We start from the raw sequence: 20775 nt of genomic DNA on the forward strand, positions 1-20775 counted from the left end.
CAACATAGGGAAACAACGGCGGGGCCCAGCCACACCCTTCAGCCTTCTGTGCGCTAAGCCCCCTCCTCCCTGGGCTCTCACTCTGATGGTACCGGTTCCAATAGGTCCCAGCAGGTACAGACCTAGTGCTATCTCATCCCATTTGCTATATAAGGAAACTGAGACACAGTCATCAGGAGGAGGTGCCTCTAGCCATGGGCCTTCTCATTGTAAAATGAGCCATGCCGAGTGCTCAACTGATAGCAGGGACAGGGCCTGATGCTTTGGCCTAGAACTCTTGGGTCCTGCCCTGTGCTCATAGCAGGTAAACCCTGTGGACTGTGATCTTCTTGACTCCCCAGGGAACACCTGCAGCCTCCCTTGAGGATGAATGGCACCTCAGCTCTCAGATCCCACCAGAGGGATTTCAGCTCTGGGAGGCCAGGGGGCAGGGGAGGGCACAAGTCCTGTCACTGACTGTGATGCTAGGAAAGGTTCGTGGGGCTATTTTCCATGCCGTGCAATCAGAAGCGGGCCACTTGCAATGTCCAATGAGAGGAGGGTCCAGGCAAGGGCATTTAGCTGAAACTCCACCTAGGAGGAGAATACTTGCCCAGGGAGCTGGAGGTCCTGTGACACCCACAGGTTGGTGACTACTTGCAAAGAGAAGATACAACTTTATAATGAAATATGCTCATTTTTCTATAACAAAATACCACAGACTGGGAAATTTATAAATAATAGTTTATTTGTCACACTTCCGAAGGCCAAGACCACGACACGGGCAGGGTCAGCATCTAATGATGGTGTCTTGCTGCTGTGCCCTCTGCAGGGTCTGAATGCTGTGTCCTTTCGTGGTGGAAGGGATGGGGTGGAGAGGGGCAAACGCTGTGTGAAATCTCCTTTATAAGCCACAAATTCAGTTCTTGAGGGTATGGCTCTCACGATCTAACCATTCCAAGGCCCCCTATGTCTAATACTGCTGCAGAAGTTTCATGAATTTTTTTTTAGGGGACGCATACATTGAAACCACAGCAAATGGATATGTCTGAATGTTCCCTGGTGACCTTAGCAGGTCACATGAGCTCGAAGCCTCATGGCATCACCTGGGAGGATGTGCTCTAGCTGTAGCTCTGACTTCAGTGACAGGGAGACGGGGAGGAGTAGACTTCTGGGCTCCAGAAGCCGGGGACTTCCAGCAGCTGAGCCAGGCTCTGTAGCCAGGCAGTGGCTATAAATGCTGAAGGCTGAGGAGATGTACCCAGAGTAGGGCTTGGTTGGGTGTGACCTTGAGCAAATCAGCAAAGAGAGCCACCTGGGGACATGGGGAAACGGGACCCACGTTATGTTGCCATTAACCTACTTAGATGTGAGGGTAGATTGTGGCTTTGCTGTAGACCATCCTCCAGTTTGGGAGATGATCGCTGAATATGCTGAACTATTTGTCTGTTTATGCTTGAATGTGTCATGATGTTTGTAATTTAAATGATAAACATTCCATTGCAATTATGAGAGAGAGAGAACAAACAAATGCCTATCATTGTTTTATTGTAGGTTTTGGGTCTATTAGGGCTCTCCAGAGAAACGGAGTCAATATCCCAACATAATAGATACATATATCTATTACATACCTATCTTCTTAAAGAGAGAGAGAGGGGGTTTTGGGTCAGGCTGACAAACCTGGATTCTGCAAGGCGAGACCAGCAGTCTGGAAACTCAGGCTTCTTCTGTAGCAAGCCCAAGTCTTTGCTCTAACTAGACAAGGCCCCACCGTATGGGATCACCTGCTCTACTCCAAGTGTACTGATTTAAATGTTTATCCCATGGAAACGCCCTCACAGCAACATCTAGACTGATGTTGGAAAAATCAGCTGGACGCTGTGTTCTGGTCCATCAGAGTATGTGGGGCTGTTGTTTTATTCCTTTGCTGCTTTTCCTTATTAACGTTTCATAAGAAGGTAGGAGACAAACTAAGAGCATTTGTTCACCAGAAGTCACCATAAAGGCAAGCATGAGGCCCTGTGTTCACACCCTAGTACTAGAGAGAGAGAGAGAGAGAGAGAGAGAGAGGAGGGAGAGAGAGCTACAGATCAGAAGACCACATTCACAACACATGCAAGCAACACATGATCTCTGCCCCAGTAACACAGGAAAACTCCCATCAGCCAGCAAGAAGCAGTGAATCATCCCACCCACCATCAGGCGAGAGAGCTTTCCCAGAATGATAAACAGACACAGCCAATACACACGAAAACTGGGTAGTAAGGAGGGAAACAGGAAGAAGGCAAGACCATCAAACACCTACCAGACTGGCAGAAGTTTTCCCTGTGGGATTGGGACACTTGCTAAGCAGAGCACCCACACCACTCATGGCTGGTGAGTTTTTCATTTGGGAAAACAGACACTCAGAAGGCAATCTGGCCATGTCCAGTGAAGGAACATGCTGGTGACTCAGTGACCTCCTCCAGCAATTCTTCACAAAGACCTCTGCAAAGCCACAGGCTCCCTTTCATCTGCGCTAGCAGGGAGTTTCTGGGCTGCGCCCTTCTGAGCTGCCGTTTTTCCTGACTCTTCCCTGGCCAGGCTCTGTTGCTCTGGAGTCTCACTGTAAATCTGACTAAAATAATACCAGGCCACAGCCTGGATGCTTTAACGCTATGACATTTCTTTCACCACATAAACTAATCCGTCATTCTTAAGTTTAGCCTTCCACAAAGTCCAGGGGAATTGGCTTCCAAGGTCTTTGCCACCATGTGACAAGGGTGGCCTTAGAACTATTTCCGGTCGGGTCTTCATTCTCACCCGAATCCTCGTCAGCCCAGCCTTGGCTGCTCACATTTCATCAGTGACCACTTACCAACCTCTGAGACATCCTTGCTCTTTCTTCGTCTGCGTCCACACCGGACTCACCCGTAATGTCAACTCATAGCAGCCTAGACTTTTTCTAGCTGTTCCTGAAAACTCATCCAATCTCTGACCAATCTAGTCTGTGACCCAACGCCACATTTGTAGGTATAGTTGTAGTCATGACCTCATTTCTGGCACCACTTTTCTATATTAGTTCACGTTTCATTACTGCAATGAAACACCTGAGGCAGGGTGTTTTGAAGAAAAGAGGTAACTTTGGCTAACAGTTCTGTGGGTGTCAGGTCAAGGGGCCTCTTCTGGCAATGGCTTTCTTGCTGGCAGAGACCTGCAGCAGCCCAGAGCAATACGTGACAGAAGAGGGGAGCATGTGTGTGTCTTCTGGTCTCTCTCCTTTTATAAAGACCAGGGCCAGGCACAATAGTCCCAGAGCTGGGAGGTTGAGGTGGGGGGTGGGGGGTGGTGAGGGGGCTTGGTTCAAGGCCTGCCTGGGCTGCATAGTGAGACCCTGTTCAAAAACCAAAATAAATAAATAGTAAATAAATTCCAAGCCTCAAACATGGGGCTCTGTCCTGATGACTTTATTTAATCCTAATCACTCAGCAAAGGCCTCCCTCTGAACACCAAAGTCGATTAAGTTTCTGCCCTCTTAGGCCCCCATGGGGGGGATTAAATGTCCTGAATGGGGGGAGGGGAGGCTATGTATCTGAGCCATATCACTGGCTATCATTGCTTCTGACCAAGAAACTAATTTTGTAGCTAAAGGCCTAAGACCTTAGGGAGGTGCCTCGTAACAAAGTGGGGTCACCATTCACCCCTGTACTCAAAGGAGATGACCTTGTGGGTTGGTGAGCTGGTTTCTTGGGTATCACTTAGGGCCACAGGTACCCTACAGCATGTGGCAGCAGTCGCCAGTGGAGAGTACTGTTTTCTCAAAACCAGAATCCACAGGTTGGGAGCCTGAGGGGTGGACATGGGAGCACCACTGCCTAGAATGGCAGGGAAGGAGCTATGCACAAAGGTTTGCCTTTTGGTCCTGTTAGGCCTTTCTCTCCTTAACAGCCAATGAAGCAGTGCTTTGATCAGAGAATAAAATAACTGTCTCCTTGAGGTGTAAACTTTGGGTGGCTTGGACAGTCCAGGGTCTCTCCCTATCCTACCACATCTGGTGACAAAAGTTGGTGGAAGGCTATGGCAACAGGGACCAGCAAAAACTCAGCCCTCAGGAGTAAGAGTTGGGAATCCAGAATGGGGCACGGAGGTGGCAAGCCATGAACACATGCCGCACGCAGCTCAGTGATCGGCGAAGAAATGAGCCTTCTCCTTGCAGCGCCTGTTGAAACTGGTCTGCTGTGTGAATTTTATGGAATTTATCTCACCTCCTTTTTCTTCCCTCTTTCCGCCATTGCTGTGCATGGTGCGCATTGCTGGAACTTTCTTTAATGTTGATTTTGCAGAACGGTGAGGAGAATGGACCCAGAGGAAGAACACCCACCATTGGAGACTCAGGTGTCTTCCTTTGGTGATGAGTCCCTTGTGTTTCCAGGTGTGGAGTCATTTGTCTGAGGTGGGAGCTCCTTATTTTGGGAAGTGTACATGTGGGAAGAAGGGTGTGTCGTAGATACGGGTAGGTGTGGGGGCCTTTGGCTGCCCATTGTAGGATAGTTCTTATTTGGGGAATCCCTTGCTGGTCTTGGTGGGAGGCAGAAGCACCTCACTCTGTGCAAGTTCTTTTGCCGGCTGCATTAGGGTCTTGGCCTAGGCTGGGCCAATGTGGGGTCCCCTAGGACTTAGCAGTTTGAGTAAATTGTGTGAGCATACAGAGGCAACAGGAGCCAGTTCACCAGACAGGTAGTTTGACTATCCAGTGAGAGTGGCTATGGGAGCCCGGACTTCTAAAATTTCACCCATTCCCTCAATGTCCTGCAGTAATCTCTTGGGACATGTGACAATGAGGTCACTGCAAATATGGTAAGATTTCTCAGGAATTCTGACACATACAACAGGGGTGTATGTTGAGGACACTGTGCTCAGTGAGAATGGCCACTCCTGAAAGGACACACAAGATTCCACTTGTAGGAGGTCCCCAGATCCACAGAGACAGAAAGTAGGACGGGACTGGAAGGGGTCTGGGGAGTCAGTGTTTTATGGGGACATAGTTTCAGTTTGGGAAGATGAGAACATTCTGGAGGTGGGTGGCTGCACAGCACTGAGAATGTTCTGCATACTTAGAAAGGGTTAAGTTAGGAAATTTCAGGTTTTATTTTCTTTACCACAATTAAAGATTCTCCTTCAGATTGGAGATCATCCAGCAGGCCTAAACTTATTCACCAGACCCTTATATAAGTAGAGCGCTTCCCTGGCTGGTACAAGTAAGAAGAAGACTCCGCCTGCCCCTCTGAAGGCAGAGGGGACACAGGAGGAGTAGGGGACTTCACGGAGCTGAGCGTGACCCCAGCTGGCAGCCAGCGAGCAGACAGGGACCTCAGCCTACAGCTTCATGAAACTGGGTCCATTCCAGCAGCCAGAGCGGGCATCCTGGAAGGAGATTCTCCCAGAAGCCTAGAGTGGGTCCAGCTGGCCTGTCCCTTGCTTTTGGCTTAGTGAGACCCTGAGTGGATGGAGAACCTGGCCAGCCCACCTGGACTCTGATGGAGAATGGTGAGACGGTGAGGGGAGCTGCTCTAAGCTGTTAGGGATGAATGAACCATGATACTTGGTCCCCAGGGCAATGTTCACAGGTGGGGCTTTGGGGACGTGGTTGGGTAATGAGGGCTCTGACTTAATCAATGGGTCAATCCGTGGATGGGCCTCTGAAACCATCAGCCCAGATAAACCCTTCCTCCTTAAGTTGGTTTTCTCGGGTATTTTGTCACAGATGAGACCTAACGCAGTGATCAAGTTCATGTTCTTTGTTAAGCAGCACGGAGGAAGCAAGTGGCGATGTCGTACCCCGACTGGCTTCCTCTGCTCCTGTTCCTCCCATCCTCTCTCACAGACGCGGTGAGTTACCCTAGGACTTTCAACCGCTCTACATGGAGCCTGTCCACCTGGCTGGGTGTCCCCTGCCCCTGCCCCTGTCCCTGTCCCACCAAGGGGTTTATCTCCTCCTTGAGGATCATGTGAAGGGGGTATGGCCAGTGTCTTTGACTCTGCGGGCAGACAGGTGGCAGGACAAGGCATTGAAACACAGCATCAACCCTGGAGCCGCGGAGGGCCATCCAAGTGTCCTGTGGGACCCCAATGGTGGACGAAAGCTTTTGCTTCAGAGGGGTCTTGAGATGCAGGTCCACCCTGAGCGCGTCTAAAGAGGCTGGGCTCTTGGGGCTGGCAGCCATGGTTTCTGAGAAGCAAAGGGAATGTGAAGCTGCTGTAGAACATTCTAGAACACTCTAAAGGGGACTGTGAGGCTATTGTAGAATATTCTAGAGCACTCTGGGGGGGGTCTGTGAGGCTGTCATAGAATGTTCTAGAACACTCTAAAGGGCACTGTGAGGCTCTCATAGAACATTCTAGAGATAACTCAGGTTGCTATAGAATACTCTAGAGGGGCCCTTGGAGGGGATGGTGAAGCTGCTTCAGAATGTTCTAGAGGGAACTGTGAGTCCATCCTAGAATGTTCTGGAGGGGATGGTGAAGCTATTTTCAGAGGGGCTGAACAAGATGCTGGACAGGAAGGCCTAGGTGGCCAGGGCAGAGTGAGTGGGTGGGTGAGTAGAGCTGGCAGCATGGCCACCACCCCCTGTGGGAGCAAGAGGGACTTCCTGGCTGCTGGGTTTGGATCCTCCCTAATTCTGTGCAAGGGGAACCCTGGAGTCCCCCATGATCACAGATCTTGGCCTGGGGCTGCACTTGACCCTGAACCCCCATCTCTCCATCTTCTTACTGGGGAGGTGACAGAGTGAGGCCAGATCTCGGCAGGGACAATAGGCCACAGAGTGGACTCAGTGTTGGTCTGCTTTCCCCTGTCCCATGTGGCCAGGCCCCCAAGAGCTTCCTGTGGAAAGTCAGCCTTGGCCTTTGAGCCAGGAACCTGCCGCCTGAGGGCAGAGGTGGACGCCTTGGGCTCTGAGGGGCTGCAGGACCCTTCGGGGAGAGGGCAAGTGGTGGGTGCTGGGGGCCTACCGTGAGGTCAGGGCATATCTGCCTTTGCGGTCCAAACCGCAGCCAGAGCGGATGGCCAGCCAGAGGAAGGCACTGAGCAGCATGGCGTACACCTGGCGAGGAGGAGGACAGAGAGATGCCCTGGGATCGTCAGCACACCCCCAGCCCCTACCACATCTCTGCACCCTCATCCCTGAGAAGCCTGGTGATGTCCAAGAGCAGAGCATTGGCCTAGGGCTGCAGCCCGGGGCTGCCCACCCTGCCGCTCCATCTGGGAGGGTAGCCAGGCAGGGCAAGGAGAATGGAGGAAGGAAAAGACATTTGGGAGGGTGCTACATACCATGAGGACCAGGCCAATGCTGGTGAGGGTGGAGGTGATGTTCCCATGTGTCCTCAGGAAGCTCCCAATGCTCTGAAGGCAGTCCTGGGTGAAGGCAGCACGCATGGTGTCCACCCTGGCCTGCCCTCCCTCCCCACCATGCCCTGGCTCGATCCCCAGCAGCCTCCAAGGAGTCCCAGGGCTGCAGGGCCTTCCTGGGGCCAATGCTGGGGCCCATGGCAGTCGGGGTGCATCGCATTCCCGGGAAGAATACCCAGAGTTCTGGGAAAGAGGTGTGAGGAATGGCGAAACCCAGGGGCATCGAGCTGGACTCTGGGGACTGCAGGGCCACTGTTCTGGGGGCCAGGTGGTGCCTTCCTAGTGTGCTGCCTTGAAATCCTGTGCTGGGTCATGAGTCTGGCCTCTGGGCAGCCCGGGGCTGAGCACGGCACCTTAGCGTTCAGAGTGTGCTGGCTAATAGGGAGACAGCTCCAGAGGGTTGTGGGGGCTCCCCTTGCTGTCCTGAGGTCCTGGTTCTGTCTGGGCTGCCCATGCTGCCCAGAGCATGGCACCTACTGAAGTTCTCTCTCCAGACAGAGGGAGGCGACTGCTGGTCTCTGAGCCACTCAGATGGTGGCATTGTTTTTTGGGGCAGGTTATAGGGGTTTAGAGGAAGTTGAAGAAGGGCTGGACAACATGGAGACACACACCGTGCCACCCAGCCCTTGCCCATCTGTGCTGGCCTCTGTTTCTCCTCCAGGGGGCCTTTACAGTTGGCCATGGCCCTTGTTTTGCAGTTGGGGTTCCCTGACTCAGCCTCTTCCTGGCTCATGAGCCATTATGGCCTTCAGGGCGGGTGCTACGATTCCTGCTGGGCCTCCAGCCATTCCCCATTCTCCTCTGCTTTTGGAGGGTCGCCAGACATTGCACCATGAGACCTGGTAGGCTTGTTTCCAGGATGGGGGTGGGGGAAGGAGCAGGGCGGGGGCTGGGCAGTAGAAGAGAAGGAAGGGAGGATTGACTTCGTGTCCAGGTGGCAGGGCTACACCTGTTCCAGCCTGACCATCTGGCCTCTCCTTTCCTCATGGAATGCCCTTCTAGCAACTCTGTCAGAGTATCTGTTCCCTCCCCCAGACAGAGCTGGCCACCCTGGTAGGTGGGTCGTAGGCACTGAGACCCCGCTTCTAGAGGTTTCTGAGGCCAGGGTCTCCACTGACCTTGGTAAGCCCCAAGCTGGGAGCTATGTGGAGGAGGGAAGGAGTGAGGGGGCATGGGCCTGCATCCAGCTTACAGAAGAGACCTGGAACCAGGGCCAGGCTGGCCGCCATAGGGGCTCCCTTATAATTCATCACACCTGTGGCCTCTGAGCTCATGCCAGCTTCCCTGAGCCTTTGGGGAAGGTCCTATAGGCCTGGGGAGGCCAAGAGGTTTGAGAGTTCTTGGGGTTGAGCTCGGAATACCTGGCCCTAGGGGTCTAGCATGGCCAGCATGCAGGAGCTCTCCTTTTTCTCCTCCTTTCCCTCCTCCTCCACCTTCCCCTCTCTTCCTCCTCCCTGTGTCCTCCTCCTCACCTGTCTTGCTGCCTCCTTGCCCTGACACAGGTTGGCTTCAGCACTCCCCAGAATTCCAAAAGGAGATGTCTTCCCACAGCACAGAAACTGTACAAGCCAGACCAGAGAGTAGCATGAGGTGGGCAGGATTGATGGGGAAACTGAGGCAACACAAGGACAAATGGCCTGGGTGGTCCTACAGATCTGGGCCCACTAGAGGGCAAGACTAGGGCTTGGGATGTCACAGCTGCTTCTGGGGTACCAGGTACTGGTGGCTTGGCCCTGGTGAGGGAGCAGCCTGCCCCCCTGGGTGGCCTTCCCTGAAAACTAAGGGCTGGCTCCCTGTCCATAGTGGGGCTTCTAAGGCTGTGCTGCCCACCCAGCAGATGGAACACCCACTAGTTTTCATGCCCTGTATTTGTCTGGGAGTTCACCATTGTTTTTGAACACAGGCCCTGCCTTTTTATTTCCCACCAGGCCACAATTGGGGCAGCCAGTCCTATTCAGGACCAAGGGAGAGGACTGCCCCAAAGGGCGCAGCAGTGGCCTGTGTCCTGGGACACCCCGCCTCACTGCTTTGTCTGGGATGACTGACCTGGGGCCATCTAGTGCCCATTCCCCAGCCACAGTGAGGCTGACACTCTGCTGGCCACCAGTGCCCTGTCCCCAGCTCACCGTGTCCTGAATGGCGGCCAGCTCCTGCCACCGGGCGCTGGATGGGTTCCTCACTGCCTGGTCATACACCAGATCATAAATGTCCAGCATGGCATCTTCTACCTGCATGAAAAGCACCATGGGAGGTCTCGGCCGGTGGGGAGACCCCAGTGAGGCCACCTCGCCCTGCGATGGAGCTCCTGTTGGCAGGCAGGGCACTGTGTCCCAGCAGCCGGTCCTCCTCCAAGGCCTCTGTCCCACCATGGCCATCCATGTGGCCCTCCTGCTGCCCGAGAATGTTAAGGGATAAAGTAGAGCCTGGCTCTGCTGCCCTCCCTCAGCTGTTGTCTTGGGAGTGTTCAGGGGCTGGTGAGAGGAGCGCAGCCGAGACTGGGGAGAAGTGTCTGTCACTCAGAGATGCTCAGAGATGTCCCTCAGAGAACCATCAGAAGTGTGGACAGCTGGGTTCCAAGTAAGGGAGCCCTGGGCACCCAGGCAGACAAGGCCACTGAGGGCAGAGGAGCAGAGAGCTGGTGGTGGGTGCCTGGCTGGCTCTGCCTTCTTTGCACACCCAGTGTCCCTAGACCTTGTTGCCTCCTGGTTACCACTTCCCTACCTCTGCTCACGCCCTACCCACCAAAACACTCTTTCCTTGCCAGCTGTTTCTTCAGAGACAAACTGGAATCATACCTCCTCTAGGAAGGCAGCCCTGACTGCCCCAGGGCTCAGGGCTTGCTGGTCTCCTAGTCCAGGTAAGCCCTCGGATAACCCACTTGCTGCCTTGAGATTCTGAGTCCTCCCCACCTCCTTTTAACAACCCCATTCCATACTGACAGCTGGGGTGCACTGAGGGGTGCTCAGGGGCTGCCCTGAAGGGCTGGGAGATGAATGGAGGACCTGCACCAGCTCTGGCTGCTCACACCTGCCCTTCAGAAAGGAAAAGTAGCTACCCCATGGCCTTCCTTGCACTGGGACTCAGTCCAGAACATAGGCCCTGCCAGCAACCTGTAGGCCTCAGATAGTCAGGTGAGCAGTGGAGGTGCTTGGCCAGCCCTACCCAAGCTGGGATGCCCTGATAGAAGCCAGATGGGCTTTCTGTGCTGAACGCTGCTTCTGGGATCAATTAATCTCTCCCCATTAATGCCACAAAAATCAGATGTCCTTCTGTGAGTCATCCCTCACAGCCTACCACAGCCCCTCCTGCCACCCAGCCCTGGCAACAGGCACCAAGCTGGCCTCGGCCACTGGTGGGCCTGGGCCACAGCCTCAGCTTCCTTGAGTCCTTCAGGTCCATTCAGCCTCACCAGGGCAGGTCCTGGGGATAGCTGGGGGGGGCAGGTCCCTGGAGCTTTAGGATGGGTGGGGCAGGTGACCAAGCAGGCCAGCTCAGAACACTCCTGGTTGTCCCTCCCAATTTCAACAACTTCATTTCCCAGGCTAGTCCTGCCATGTCCCATGTGCCTTGGGGAGTCCTCACCCCTGTCAGTAGGGTTGACATCACCTCTAGGGGCTTGCTCAGCTCAGCTGTGCTGAGTGTCTCTCCCTGCAACTGAGGATGAAGAGCCCTGGGCCTGATCCCATAGCCTGGTCTTGGTGGGGGCCAGGCTGGACTCTCCCCACAGGGCCCAGCTACAGGCCCCTGGGGTCTCACCTGGCCAGGATGCAGGTGGTCTCCTCCTCCTTTCCCTCCTTGTCCTCCTTCCCCTTCCTTTTCCCTTCCTCCTCCCCACCTCCCCTGTTAAGGGGATTGGGGGTTCTGTAAGAGCCTGAGGACTGTGTTTCTCATGGGAAAAGGGAAACCCTGGCCAAGAGCTTCCTGCTAGATGTTGGCTCCAAGTCTCATATGCCAGTTGTCCACCCCTCCCCTCCAAGGATCTGGTGCCACAGAGCTGGTGAGGGGCTCCTGGGCAGCCAAATTCTATTTCATCAGACAGCTTCTCTCAGATAGCTAGACTAAGGCCTGGTGTCCCCCTGGATTTATCCCTAAGACTAGGACATCCCGGTACCTTCCTGGGCTTGGCGACACCCCACGCCTCCACCCTCTGCCTCAGGGTGGCACAGATGGGCCCTGGGCTGAGTAGAGGGACCCCCAAGGGGAGCTGCAGGTGGTCTTTGGACCATCACTAGGACCTGAGGGCTGACCCTGAACCAAGTGGCATGGTGGCCAGAGCATCTAGAGAGAAGCTGGACTGCTGGGAGCTTCGAGGACACGCCTGCCCATTCTGAGACAGTGCTTAATCTAGGCATGAATTATTAAGGGGAGCCAAGCAATCCATTTTCCCTGATGCAGACTCATCTGGGACAGCAGCAGAGTTGTGGTGCAGTGGCTCGGGCTGCGGTGAAAAGTATAATTAATAGCCCTGCACTCAGTATTCATCCCGTAGCAGCCTGGTCCACATCGCTGCCCTCACCAACCTTGGGGCTCCTGCCAAGGCCCCAGCATCCTGGGAAGTGTCAGCTGGGGAACCCCGTGAGCGGGGCCTCCTGGAGGGTGGGAGTGGAGAAAGAGGGAGGGTACCCTATTCTCATCCCAGGCCAGGCTCCACTAAGACAACCAAGGTCCCTTTCTTCCTCTGTCCCCCACTTTGAAAGGTCGCCTCAGACATGTTGTTTTGACTTCTTCTTTCAGGATATCTTAGGAACTCCTTATGGGGTGATGTGAGGGGAAATGGAGTGAACAGACCTGGCTGAATCCCCAGCCCCACCTCAGCCTTACCAGTATGCACAGTTTCAGCCCTGTGGCTGAAAACTGTCACCTTCTGGGCCACTGCTGGGGCTGTGATGGTCATCTCAGGGGGAAACTTGTTTGGCTTGGGTTGGCCAATGGCTGGGAGGTTGTAGGATGGGAGGCTGCTCGGCCCCCGGCCTCAGGGCTGATACCCAACATGGCCTCATCCCATGCAAGATGGTCTGAACTAGTCTCAGGTTATGAAAGACCACCTGGGGTGGGGGGGCACAGACAAGTCTAACTAACCCTTCACCTGCTGGCTCATTCCCACCATGCAGTAGCCCCTTGGACAGGGGTCTCCGTATGCCTTTCACAGATGAGGAAACTGAGGCCTAGGAAGGCTAAATGACTTGTGCAAGGGCACCTCACAGACCTTGGCTTCAAGCCTAGCGCTCCTTCACTGAGGCTGGCTTTGTGTCTGCTGGACCTGGATGTGCACACACGGACCATATTGGAAGTCAAAACCCACAGGAGAAGCAATGGGCCAGCAGGCCAGGAGCCCAGGAGGAAGTTCCAACCCACCAGCGTCAGGCAGGGCCCAGAGAACTGTCCTGAAGGCCAGTGAGGGCACAGGATGAACTGCATGGAGGGTGGAGGTTGGAGAGTGGGGCTGGGATAGGCCAAAGAAGCCTGGCTGGGAGCCATTGCTCTGCTCCTCTTCCTTGCCAGAGAGTAGGCCCCAGCTGGGTTCTGTCCTGTGGCCCTTGGAAGGCCCCCTCCCCTCCAGAACCCCACTCTGGGCTCATGGTGTAAACACACAGAGCTTCAGAGCACCAGGACTGGCTCCAGCTACCCCAGGCAAGTCTGGTACCTGGCAGCTGTCTTGACTGAGGCCACCCACGCTGTGACCCAGACCTCCAACCAGCCAGACCACCCCTCAGTGGACAGGAAATGTAACACCAAAAATGCTGACCCAGCCCGGCTCTCCCCAGGCAGGACCACAGCTGCTGGGGACTCGACCCGCTTCCAGATTCTTCTAGAAGGAGACCTCCAGTCTCTAAGGGTGGGCACTTTGGGATGACCCTTGGGTAGGGAAGAGGAAAGAGGGGATAATTCTGGTCAAGGACCCTGGAGCCCCTTCTCATCCTTGCACTGTAGGGAGAGCCCGTCCACATGAAAGCACACAGTGTGAGCAGGAGGGAGGCCTGGGTGGGTCCTGCCCCACTGTCTTGTGTGGCCACTTTTGTGTTGAGGGCAGGGTCCTTGGGAAACAGGACACTGGAGGCACAGGGGACACTGGGACTCCAAGAAATCAGCTCATCGCCAGCTGGGCTCTCCTGCCCCTTCTGTGTAATTACACCCTTACCGGAGGCTTCCCTGCTGCCCTGGGGTCTTACTTGGTCTGGGCTCTTAGGGGATGGGCTGAGGCCTGAGTTCTGCCATTGCTAGGGGCCAGGGAGGCCTTCTTTCCTTCCAACGTGCTGGTCTCTCAGTGGATATCCTCAGACCCTGTCTCTGGGTTTTATCCAGGCCAGCCCCACCTCCAAGGCCAGTCAGCGTCCAGGATGCTATTCTCCTGTGAATGAGCCATCCTGCTCACTGTTAACTCCAAGCACCTTCCCACTCCCCTGTCATCCCTGCCCTCCAGGTCTGAGTCAAGATCGCAATCCCTTTATGCTTTTCTGGAACCTTCTACTTCTTCAGTCAGTCCCTTAAACCAAGTGGGGGGGCCTTCCCTCCCCCTCTGCCTTATTCCTTTCCCCATCCCCCCAGAGGTATCTTCCAGGAGGGTGGGCTTGAGGGGGGGCATCAGGCCTGGTCCTCTCCTCCCTCCCCAGGGAGCTGCTGCCTCCAGCCCAGGAAGAGGGCCTTTGCCCGCTCCCAGGCCCTCTGGCCTCTGCACTGCCCACCCTAGCCCCTTGCACCCAGGCAGCAAATGTGGTGGGTGAACCAAGGACACAACCTGGGTGGGGGCAACTTTCCAAGCTCCCCAGCCCTTTCCACTTCTGCTGCAGAATGGGGACAGTGCTCTCACCTGGGTGGGATTGCGAAGTCTCCAGAAGGCCACCTGCACCAGGACCAAGAACACGAGGGCAAAGCACAGGAAACCCTGAGAGGGAGGAAGGCTGGTCACTGCGGGCAGTGTGTGGTTCTGGCAGGGCAGGATGGGCAGGGCACCAGGTGGCTGCTCCCTCAGCAGGGCTGCGCTGGGGTGTGGGCTCAGCCGGCCTGCTCCCCACTGCCTGACAGGGACAGCTTAGACAGTGGGGGGACCCTGTGTTGGAATTCTCCCCCCATTCTCCAGCCTGGCTCCCAAGGGCCTATCAACTTCAGTGCCACTCCCCCTGCTCCAAGAATGGTAGGCCCTCCCTAGGATGGTGGGAACCCCTGCCCATTGGGCACTGACCCAAGGGAGGCTGGGCAGAGCTTCCTCTGTACCTAGAATTCTTCTGGAAGAAGAAACTTCCTTCTTTAAGATAAGGAAATGGCTTGTCCCCATGCAGGGCACCCTCTGTAGGCCCTTTGTTTGGTTTTCTGAAACACATCTCCAGAGAGTCCCAACCTCTACAGCTCGACTTGACTTACAACCATGAGGAGGCAGCTTGCTATGTGGGAGGACCAGGGGATAGGTGTGACACAACAGGATTTGGCCTTCCTCCTTGCAGGGTAAGCCCCCTGTCCTGCCCTTACACCCCTGTTCAAGTCTCTGTGGCCTCAGCTAGCCTATCCCCCACCCTTGTCCCCAGTGTTGGAGGAGAGCGTCTCTGGGAGCTCCCTCCTCTTAACCAGTGCCTCACTCTCCCTTCTTTCTCTCAGTTAGGGTCCAGATTTGAGAACCTCCTTGCAGAAGCTGGTGGATACTATGGATCCCTCCCTTGAAAATGCACATCATTACCTGCTCCCCACGCTTTTGTGGATGGCTTCAGATAGTCAGCCTAACCCTGGAGATGCCCCCTGCTCCACCATAGTCCCATCTGGCAACCAGCCTTCTGAGTCTCTCCTCTGAGTGTCCTCCTGGCACTCTGGACAGTGGATCTCGGCGACATCCACATAGGTCCACCTGGTACTCTGAGGTCCTGGGTGGGACTGTCCAACTCTCTGCATCAACTCTGTCCCATCCCACTGTGTTGCTAGTGGCTCAACTGACGTGTGGTGCTTCCCCAAGACCATCTGCAGCCTGGGTGAACATGGCTTGGTTGTTGCGATCCAGGAGCCTCACTCAGAGGGATCCCCCAGGAGGATGCAAGGGACCCACAAAAGTTGGCCAGGATGGCAGGGATAAAGAAACAGTAGCTTAGCTTCCTCAGGGGTGAGGACAGAGTCAGGGCCATCACTCCCAAACATGGGTGCATGTTCTGCAGGGGCCACGAGCCTCCATTCCCTTGCTCACCCCTGCCTGCAGAGAGCCCTGCAGGCCTGCTCCTGTTTTCCCTCCTCCTCTGCTTCTTCTCCTCTTCCTTCTCCCGCTCCCTCGCTCCCTCACCTCCTTCTCCTCCTCTTCCTCCTCTCCTCCCTCCTCCTTCCCTTCACTGGCTGGCTGAGAGCCGCCTTCCCCATCTGGAAGCCATTGCTCAATGTTGCCTCCCAGGCTGGAGGCCATGAGCCAGCTCAGGAGACCAGCATTTTCCAGAAACCATTTCATTTCTCGGGAGAGGGAGAGAAAGCATCAGTCTCTCTCTCTCTCTCTCTCTCTCTCTCTTTCACTCTCTCACTCTCTCTCCCACTCCCTGCTTGCTGTCTGTGCAGAGAGGGTCTTAGGCAGTGGTGGACCCACCCAGGCCTCCCCAAGATCTTCCCAGGCTGCTGGGTGGGGGTCAGGCCCAACTGTGGGCATTTTCTTTTTCCTCATTCTAAAGGAAAATTTATAAATAAATCCATAAACAATTCAAATCACTTCCTTGGGCTGCTTCGGCCAGCTCTCTTTCATTTCCTGTGCAAGAGGCTGAAAAAGGCGGGGGCAGGAAGGGGCAGGGAGACAAACTTTCCACAGTCTGCTCCTCACTCTCCAGCCCCCTTCGTATGTACTCCTCCACGCAGAAAGCCACATACAACACCTGGACAGCCACACTGGCACAGCAAGAGGGGCAGGCGAGGGCAAGCAACAAAGATGTGTACACACACAGGTGTGCACACACAGGCGTGTGCGCACCCAGGCGTAAGCACACAGGCACGTGCATACACACAGGCACTCACACAGGTTCGTGCATGCAGCTGAAGGGAGCACAGGCCAGGTGGGTCTCCCGGTGGTGTGACGGCTGTACTCAGCTTACTCTCCATGCTGGGACTGAGGACGCTGGGCTTTAGGGGGAATGGGGACTGGGTATGCAGAATCCTGAGTTGGACCTGGAGGGACCCTTGGGACTCCGGCCCTGCACAGGCAAACAACTGTTCTATGACAGGCTGTGCCTACAAGCCCAACCCAGGTAATGGTTACTTGAGTCTTACTAGGGATGCAGAATTGAGATCCCGACCCCTCCCCACGAGGTGCTCCCTATCCCCCTAACAGAGCCAGGCCTGGAGAGCTAGGGAAGGAAGGTCTGTGCGGAGTCAGGCAGCACAGATCCATGTGGGGATGGGTGGCCCACCCATCTGCTACCTCCTGTACTGCTGCCTCAAGCCCAGCTCCATTGCGCCCCCTGGCTGCCAATATGAAGCCTTGGTGTAGAGCCTCTCAGGAGGTGGGTCCCCTGCAGGCCTTCCTGCCTGGCCTTGTTTTCCCTCTAGGTGTCCCTCTGGTAGGGCACATGCCCTCTGGGGCACAGTCTACCAGCTATGTCACCTCCTCACTGGGGCCTCCCTCTCTATTCCAAAGCCAGACTTCTCTGGTTTTAGTGCCTACTCATGGCCAACACTGTCTCTGCCCTTCTCCTGCGTCCCCAAAGCCAGAGCACTAATGGGGCTGGAGTGGCCAGACCTTGCTCTCTGCCCATCCAGGACTGGAGGCCCCTGTAGGAACCCCAGGAAGTGACTGTGTCCCTGTCCCTGGAGACCAGGGGTCATCACCCAGTGTGTGCTGGACATGGAGGTTGGGCTGCCAGCTGGCCAGGCCTGGGCCCAGGAAACTGTACTCAGGGATCCCTAGTGAAGTCCAGCCTCACAGTCCACCCAGGAAGCAAAGTCCACCCTTGCCAGGCTCCCAAGGGTCACCCACAGGCAGGGGTGGAGAAGGCCAGTATGCAGGACAGGGGTTTACAGGGGCAGAGGGTTGTTGGTGGGAAATGGAGAGGCAGGTGAATGCCCGGGGCACCAGGGAGGGGTGCTCCAGCTCAGGTGACAGGGGACGGCCCCAAGTGAAGAGGGACTGGAAAGACAGTGGCTATGGGGAGCAAGGGCTGGTGGGTAGGTGGAATTGGGATGACTATTGATGGCTGGTGGGGACCATGATAGGGTCTCACATGGAAATAGATACAGGAACAATAAGAAGCCACCTTTAAGGGGTTTGGGTCCAGGGCTGTGAAACCTTGAGGCCAGGGAGACCCCTTCAGTATCTGGGAAGGAATGTGAAGCTCAGCAGGGAGAAAGGCTGGAGGCCTTGGCAAACGGGCTACCCTGGCCCTGCCTGGTCTCCTCACAGAAGTAGAATTCACTCAAACTCCATCCCTAGAGCCTTCTGGGTAACAGAAGAAAGTGGGCTCCTGTAGGACCATCGATGATTGAAGTAGGCCCTTGAGGAAGGTCATGGCTGGCCAGGTAGAGGGTCCTGGCTGGTCGAGGTGGAGGGTTTTGTTTGGTTTGGGTGGAGGATCCTGGCTGGCCTCTGTGGAGGGTCTGCACTAGTGAGGTAGAGGGGTCCAGGCTGACCCGTAGAGGGTCCTGTCTGGTCTGGGTGGAGGGTCTTGACTGGCCTGGGTAGAAGGTCCTGACTAGCCTAGGCGGAGGTTCCTAGTTGCAGTTGGAGGGTCCTGTTTGGTCTGGGTAGAGGGTCCTGTGTGGTCCAGATGGAGAGTTCCTGGCCAATCCAGGTGTGTGGGGGGGTCCTGGCTGGTCCAAATCCCTAGGGCCTCTGCTTTAGTCTGGGTTCTTAGTGGGCTGGGGTAAGGCAGTTCTGTGGGCTTAGCGCCCCTCTAGCTTTTGACCCCTGTCTGGGGGCTGAGGGGCCTGGGGACCCTAGGGACACAGAGAACTTACCCCAGCCATGAGGCATTGGGCCTCCCTTACTGTGGCTACAGCACTCAGAGTGGCCCCCAGGCTCAGCAGGCCTGCCAGGCTGATCCCCACATAGAAAGCTGAAAAGAAAGAGGAGGAATGGTTGAGGGCGCCTGAGATAGGGGTCACAGGCTGGTGCTGGACTTCTGGAGAGGCTCTGAATGGACCACATTCCCCGATCAGTCAGGGTTGTGCCCGCAGCTGCCTAGCAACCTCCTTCCTCCCAAGGCTCAGTAGAGGAGGAGGGGAGCAGGCTGGGCCTGCAGCAGGGCCACCCTCCTTTTCCATTTATTGTCTTGCCCTCCCTGCTTCAGGGACTATCTTTAAACCACAATGTCCTAGTGACAGGTGGCTGTGTAGGGCTGTGAGTTTATCAGTCCAGGCCCAGGCCCTGGGCTTTCTGCTCCCAGGTGCTCGGGGCATTGGGAGGCAGGAGGCCTGGGGGCTGGTTCATAGCTCCTCCTGGATCCCTTGTATGCCTGCCTGGACACTCCCTCGCTAAAGTTCTCATGGACGTGGGCCACATGGCAGGCCTGGCCCTTGCTCAGCCTTCTGAACGTTGTAGTCTTACTGCTGAGTGTCTTGGGCCCCTCCAAGCCCAGCCCAGAGGGGCCTCTGTCTTGATAGCACAGACCTCCATCCCAACATTGCCGTACACCCATACTTTTCCCACACCCCAGAGCCCCAGCCTCTACTTAGTGGAGCTATTAAGTATACTTTCCCTGACCCTGATCCTCTAGCTCCTGCCCAAAGGGGACCCAGGGACATTAGGCCCAAGCCAGATCTCCTCCCTAGCCACTTTCACCCCTGAGTTCCCTCCACCCCCAAGAGCCAGCCCTGACTTCACTTACCCCAGTGGTCCATGGCCTGGTATGGATTCCTCTCCAAAGATGCGTGGCTGATGACAGCAAACTGGTCCCCAAAATGAGTGAAAGCTGCCATGGTGGCCACAGAGAGGCCCAGAAGCTGGAGATGGGGCAGACCCAGAGCGTGGGAGTGGGGCATGACCACAGAGCCCCCTATCACATCTACGGAGGGCAGGGTGTGGGCTCTGGAGCCCCCAACCAGACCCTCTGAAGCTTCCTGGTCTTATATGAGACAAACCAACTGCAGAGAGTTACGGGTATTTTTCTAGGGTGGTCTCAGGGAGGTCTTTGTCCCAGAAACCCTACCACCAGCACACTAGCAAACACACACTTGCACACATACACTTATGGCCCAGTTTCCCCAAGGACCCAGAACCTTGGACCATCCCATCTGCAGCACCCTACAGCCTCCAGCCCCTCCCCATAAGAGTCCCCCAGGGTGGGAAGTAGCAAGAGGTCTTCAAACCTAGCAACCAGCACCCCTTCCCTGACAGCCTCCTCCACCAAAGATCACTGGCCACCCAAGGCCCTGGGCACCACCCTGGAACTTTCAGGCCCTGCACTGCCCCTTGGGAGGAGAGCTGCTACCCATAGGGGCATCCTGACCAAATGTCCACCGCCTGTCAGAGGTGGCCACTGAAGACCCTAGTACAATTCTGCAGAACAGATTAGGGCAGTAGGGCTGGTGCGTGTGTGGAGGGGTGACCACAGTGCTGAAGGCCTGGGCATGGCCTACCACACCCATCCTTGCCCACCTGCCCACTCCACCCCTCCTGCCTGTTACCAAGACAAAGAAGCCGGTGCCCAGCATCTGACATTTGGCAAGCCTGACTCGACTCCGAGGCCCCATTGTGTCACTCTCCTCCCTCTCTTCTGCTCTGTTCCACCACTGTGGTTTCCCACTGGGTGGGGGCCTCAGACCGCAGCTGCCCGCCCAGGAGATGAGCCACATCCGCCCATCTGTCAACATGCCCTACAGCTAGTGGCAGGGTACCCCGGAAGAAGGGCAGGCAGGAAGGAGAGGGTCAGAGAGGCTAGTTCCTGCACCTCCTGCAGCTCCAGCCTGGTCCAAGACCTGGGCATTTGGTGATATCTGAGGCCTCACTGGGGCCTCCCCTGGGGTGGGTGTGGCCTTGACCTGCTGCAGCTGTGGGGCTCCTAGAGCTGTCATGTGAGGCGGAGATAGGGGAGCTCCCTGCAGTGGGGTGGATAAGTGAGGCTACCTGGGGACTAATCTCTGGAAGAATTTAGGGGAGGGTCCATTTGAAACTTTGACAGCTGAATTTCAGAAAAGGGGTTGGGAGTTTCAGTGCCTTCCCAGAAAACCACCAGTGCTGGTATTGGGAAGATGGCCCAGGCAGGGAGCACCCCTCTCAGGAAGGCTGATGCTAGAGGTCACTGCTGTAGCCCTTCTGAAGTTCCTCTGCCAGAGAGCAGTGGCCCTCAGAATTCCTCATCCCTCCTGGCCTCCCAGGGAGCCCCTCTGAAGCTCTCAACCCCAGGAACCCTGTCCTGAGTTTGCAGGGCAGCTGTTGTGTGCTCCGTGTTGCTCCAGGTGTGGTGAGGCAGGCACACAGATATGAAATGAAGGTCTGGGTGCATCAGGCCCACTGGCCTTTGTGT

The 20775-nt window shown here is 55.8% G+C and overlaps 1 protein-coding gene and 1 long non-coding RNA gene across 3 annotated transcripts; one reads left to right on the top strand and one right to left on the bottom strand.

Moving 5' to 3' along the window:
* Positions 1-2026: 2026 nt before the first annotated feature.
* Positions 2027-5847, top strand: LOC141415213 (uncharacterized). Its single transcript, XR_012440224.1, has 4 exons — positions 2027-2355; positions 4302-4411; positions 5366-5505; positions 5768-5847. It is a non-coding gene; the product is annotated as an uncharacterized lncRNA (long non-coding RNA).
* Positions 4397-20057, bottom strand: Tspan32 (tetraspanin 32). Of its 2 annotated transcripts, none has more exons than XM_074051027.1 (9): positions 19937-20057; positions 19138-19252; positions 18269-18366; positions 14175-14207; positions 9493-9594; positions 8839-8925; positions 7289-7372; positions 6970-7061; positions 4397-6187 (listed from the first exon to the last, which is right to left on the bottom strand). In XM_074051027.1, the coding sequence occupies exons 1-9, from the start codon at positions 20000-20002 to the stop codon at positions 6040-6042; spliced, it is 825 nt and encodes a 274-aa protein (XP_073907128.1). In that variant the 5' UTR covers positions 20003-20057; the 3' UTR covers positions 4397-6039. The 2 variants fall into 2 exon arrangements, with proteins under 2 accessions (XP_073907128.1, XP_020024373.1); XM_020168784.2 differs by having other exon boundaries at positions 14175-14249.
* Positions 20058-20775: the final 718 nt, after the last annotated feature.

This window comes from Castor canadensis, chromosome 1 (assembly GCF_047511655.1).
Source record: "Castor canadensis chromosome 1, mCasCan1.hap1v2, whole genome shotgun sequence".
In the NCBI taxonomy this organism is placed as follows: domain Eukaryota; kingdom Metazoa; phylum Chordata; class Mammalia; order Rodentia; family Castoridae; genus Castor; species Castor canadensis.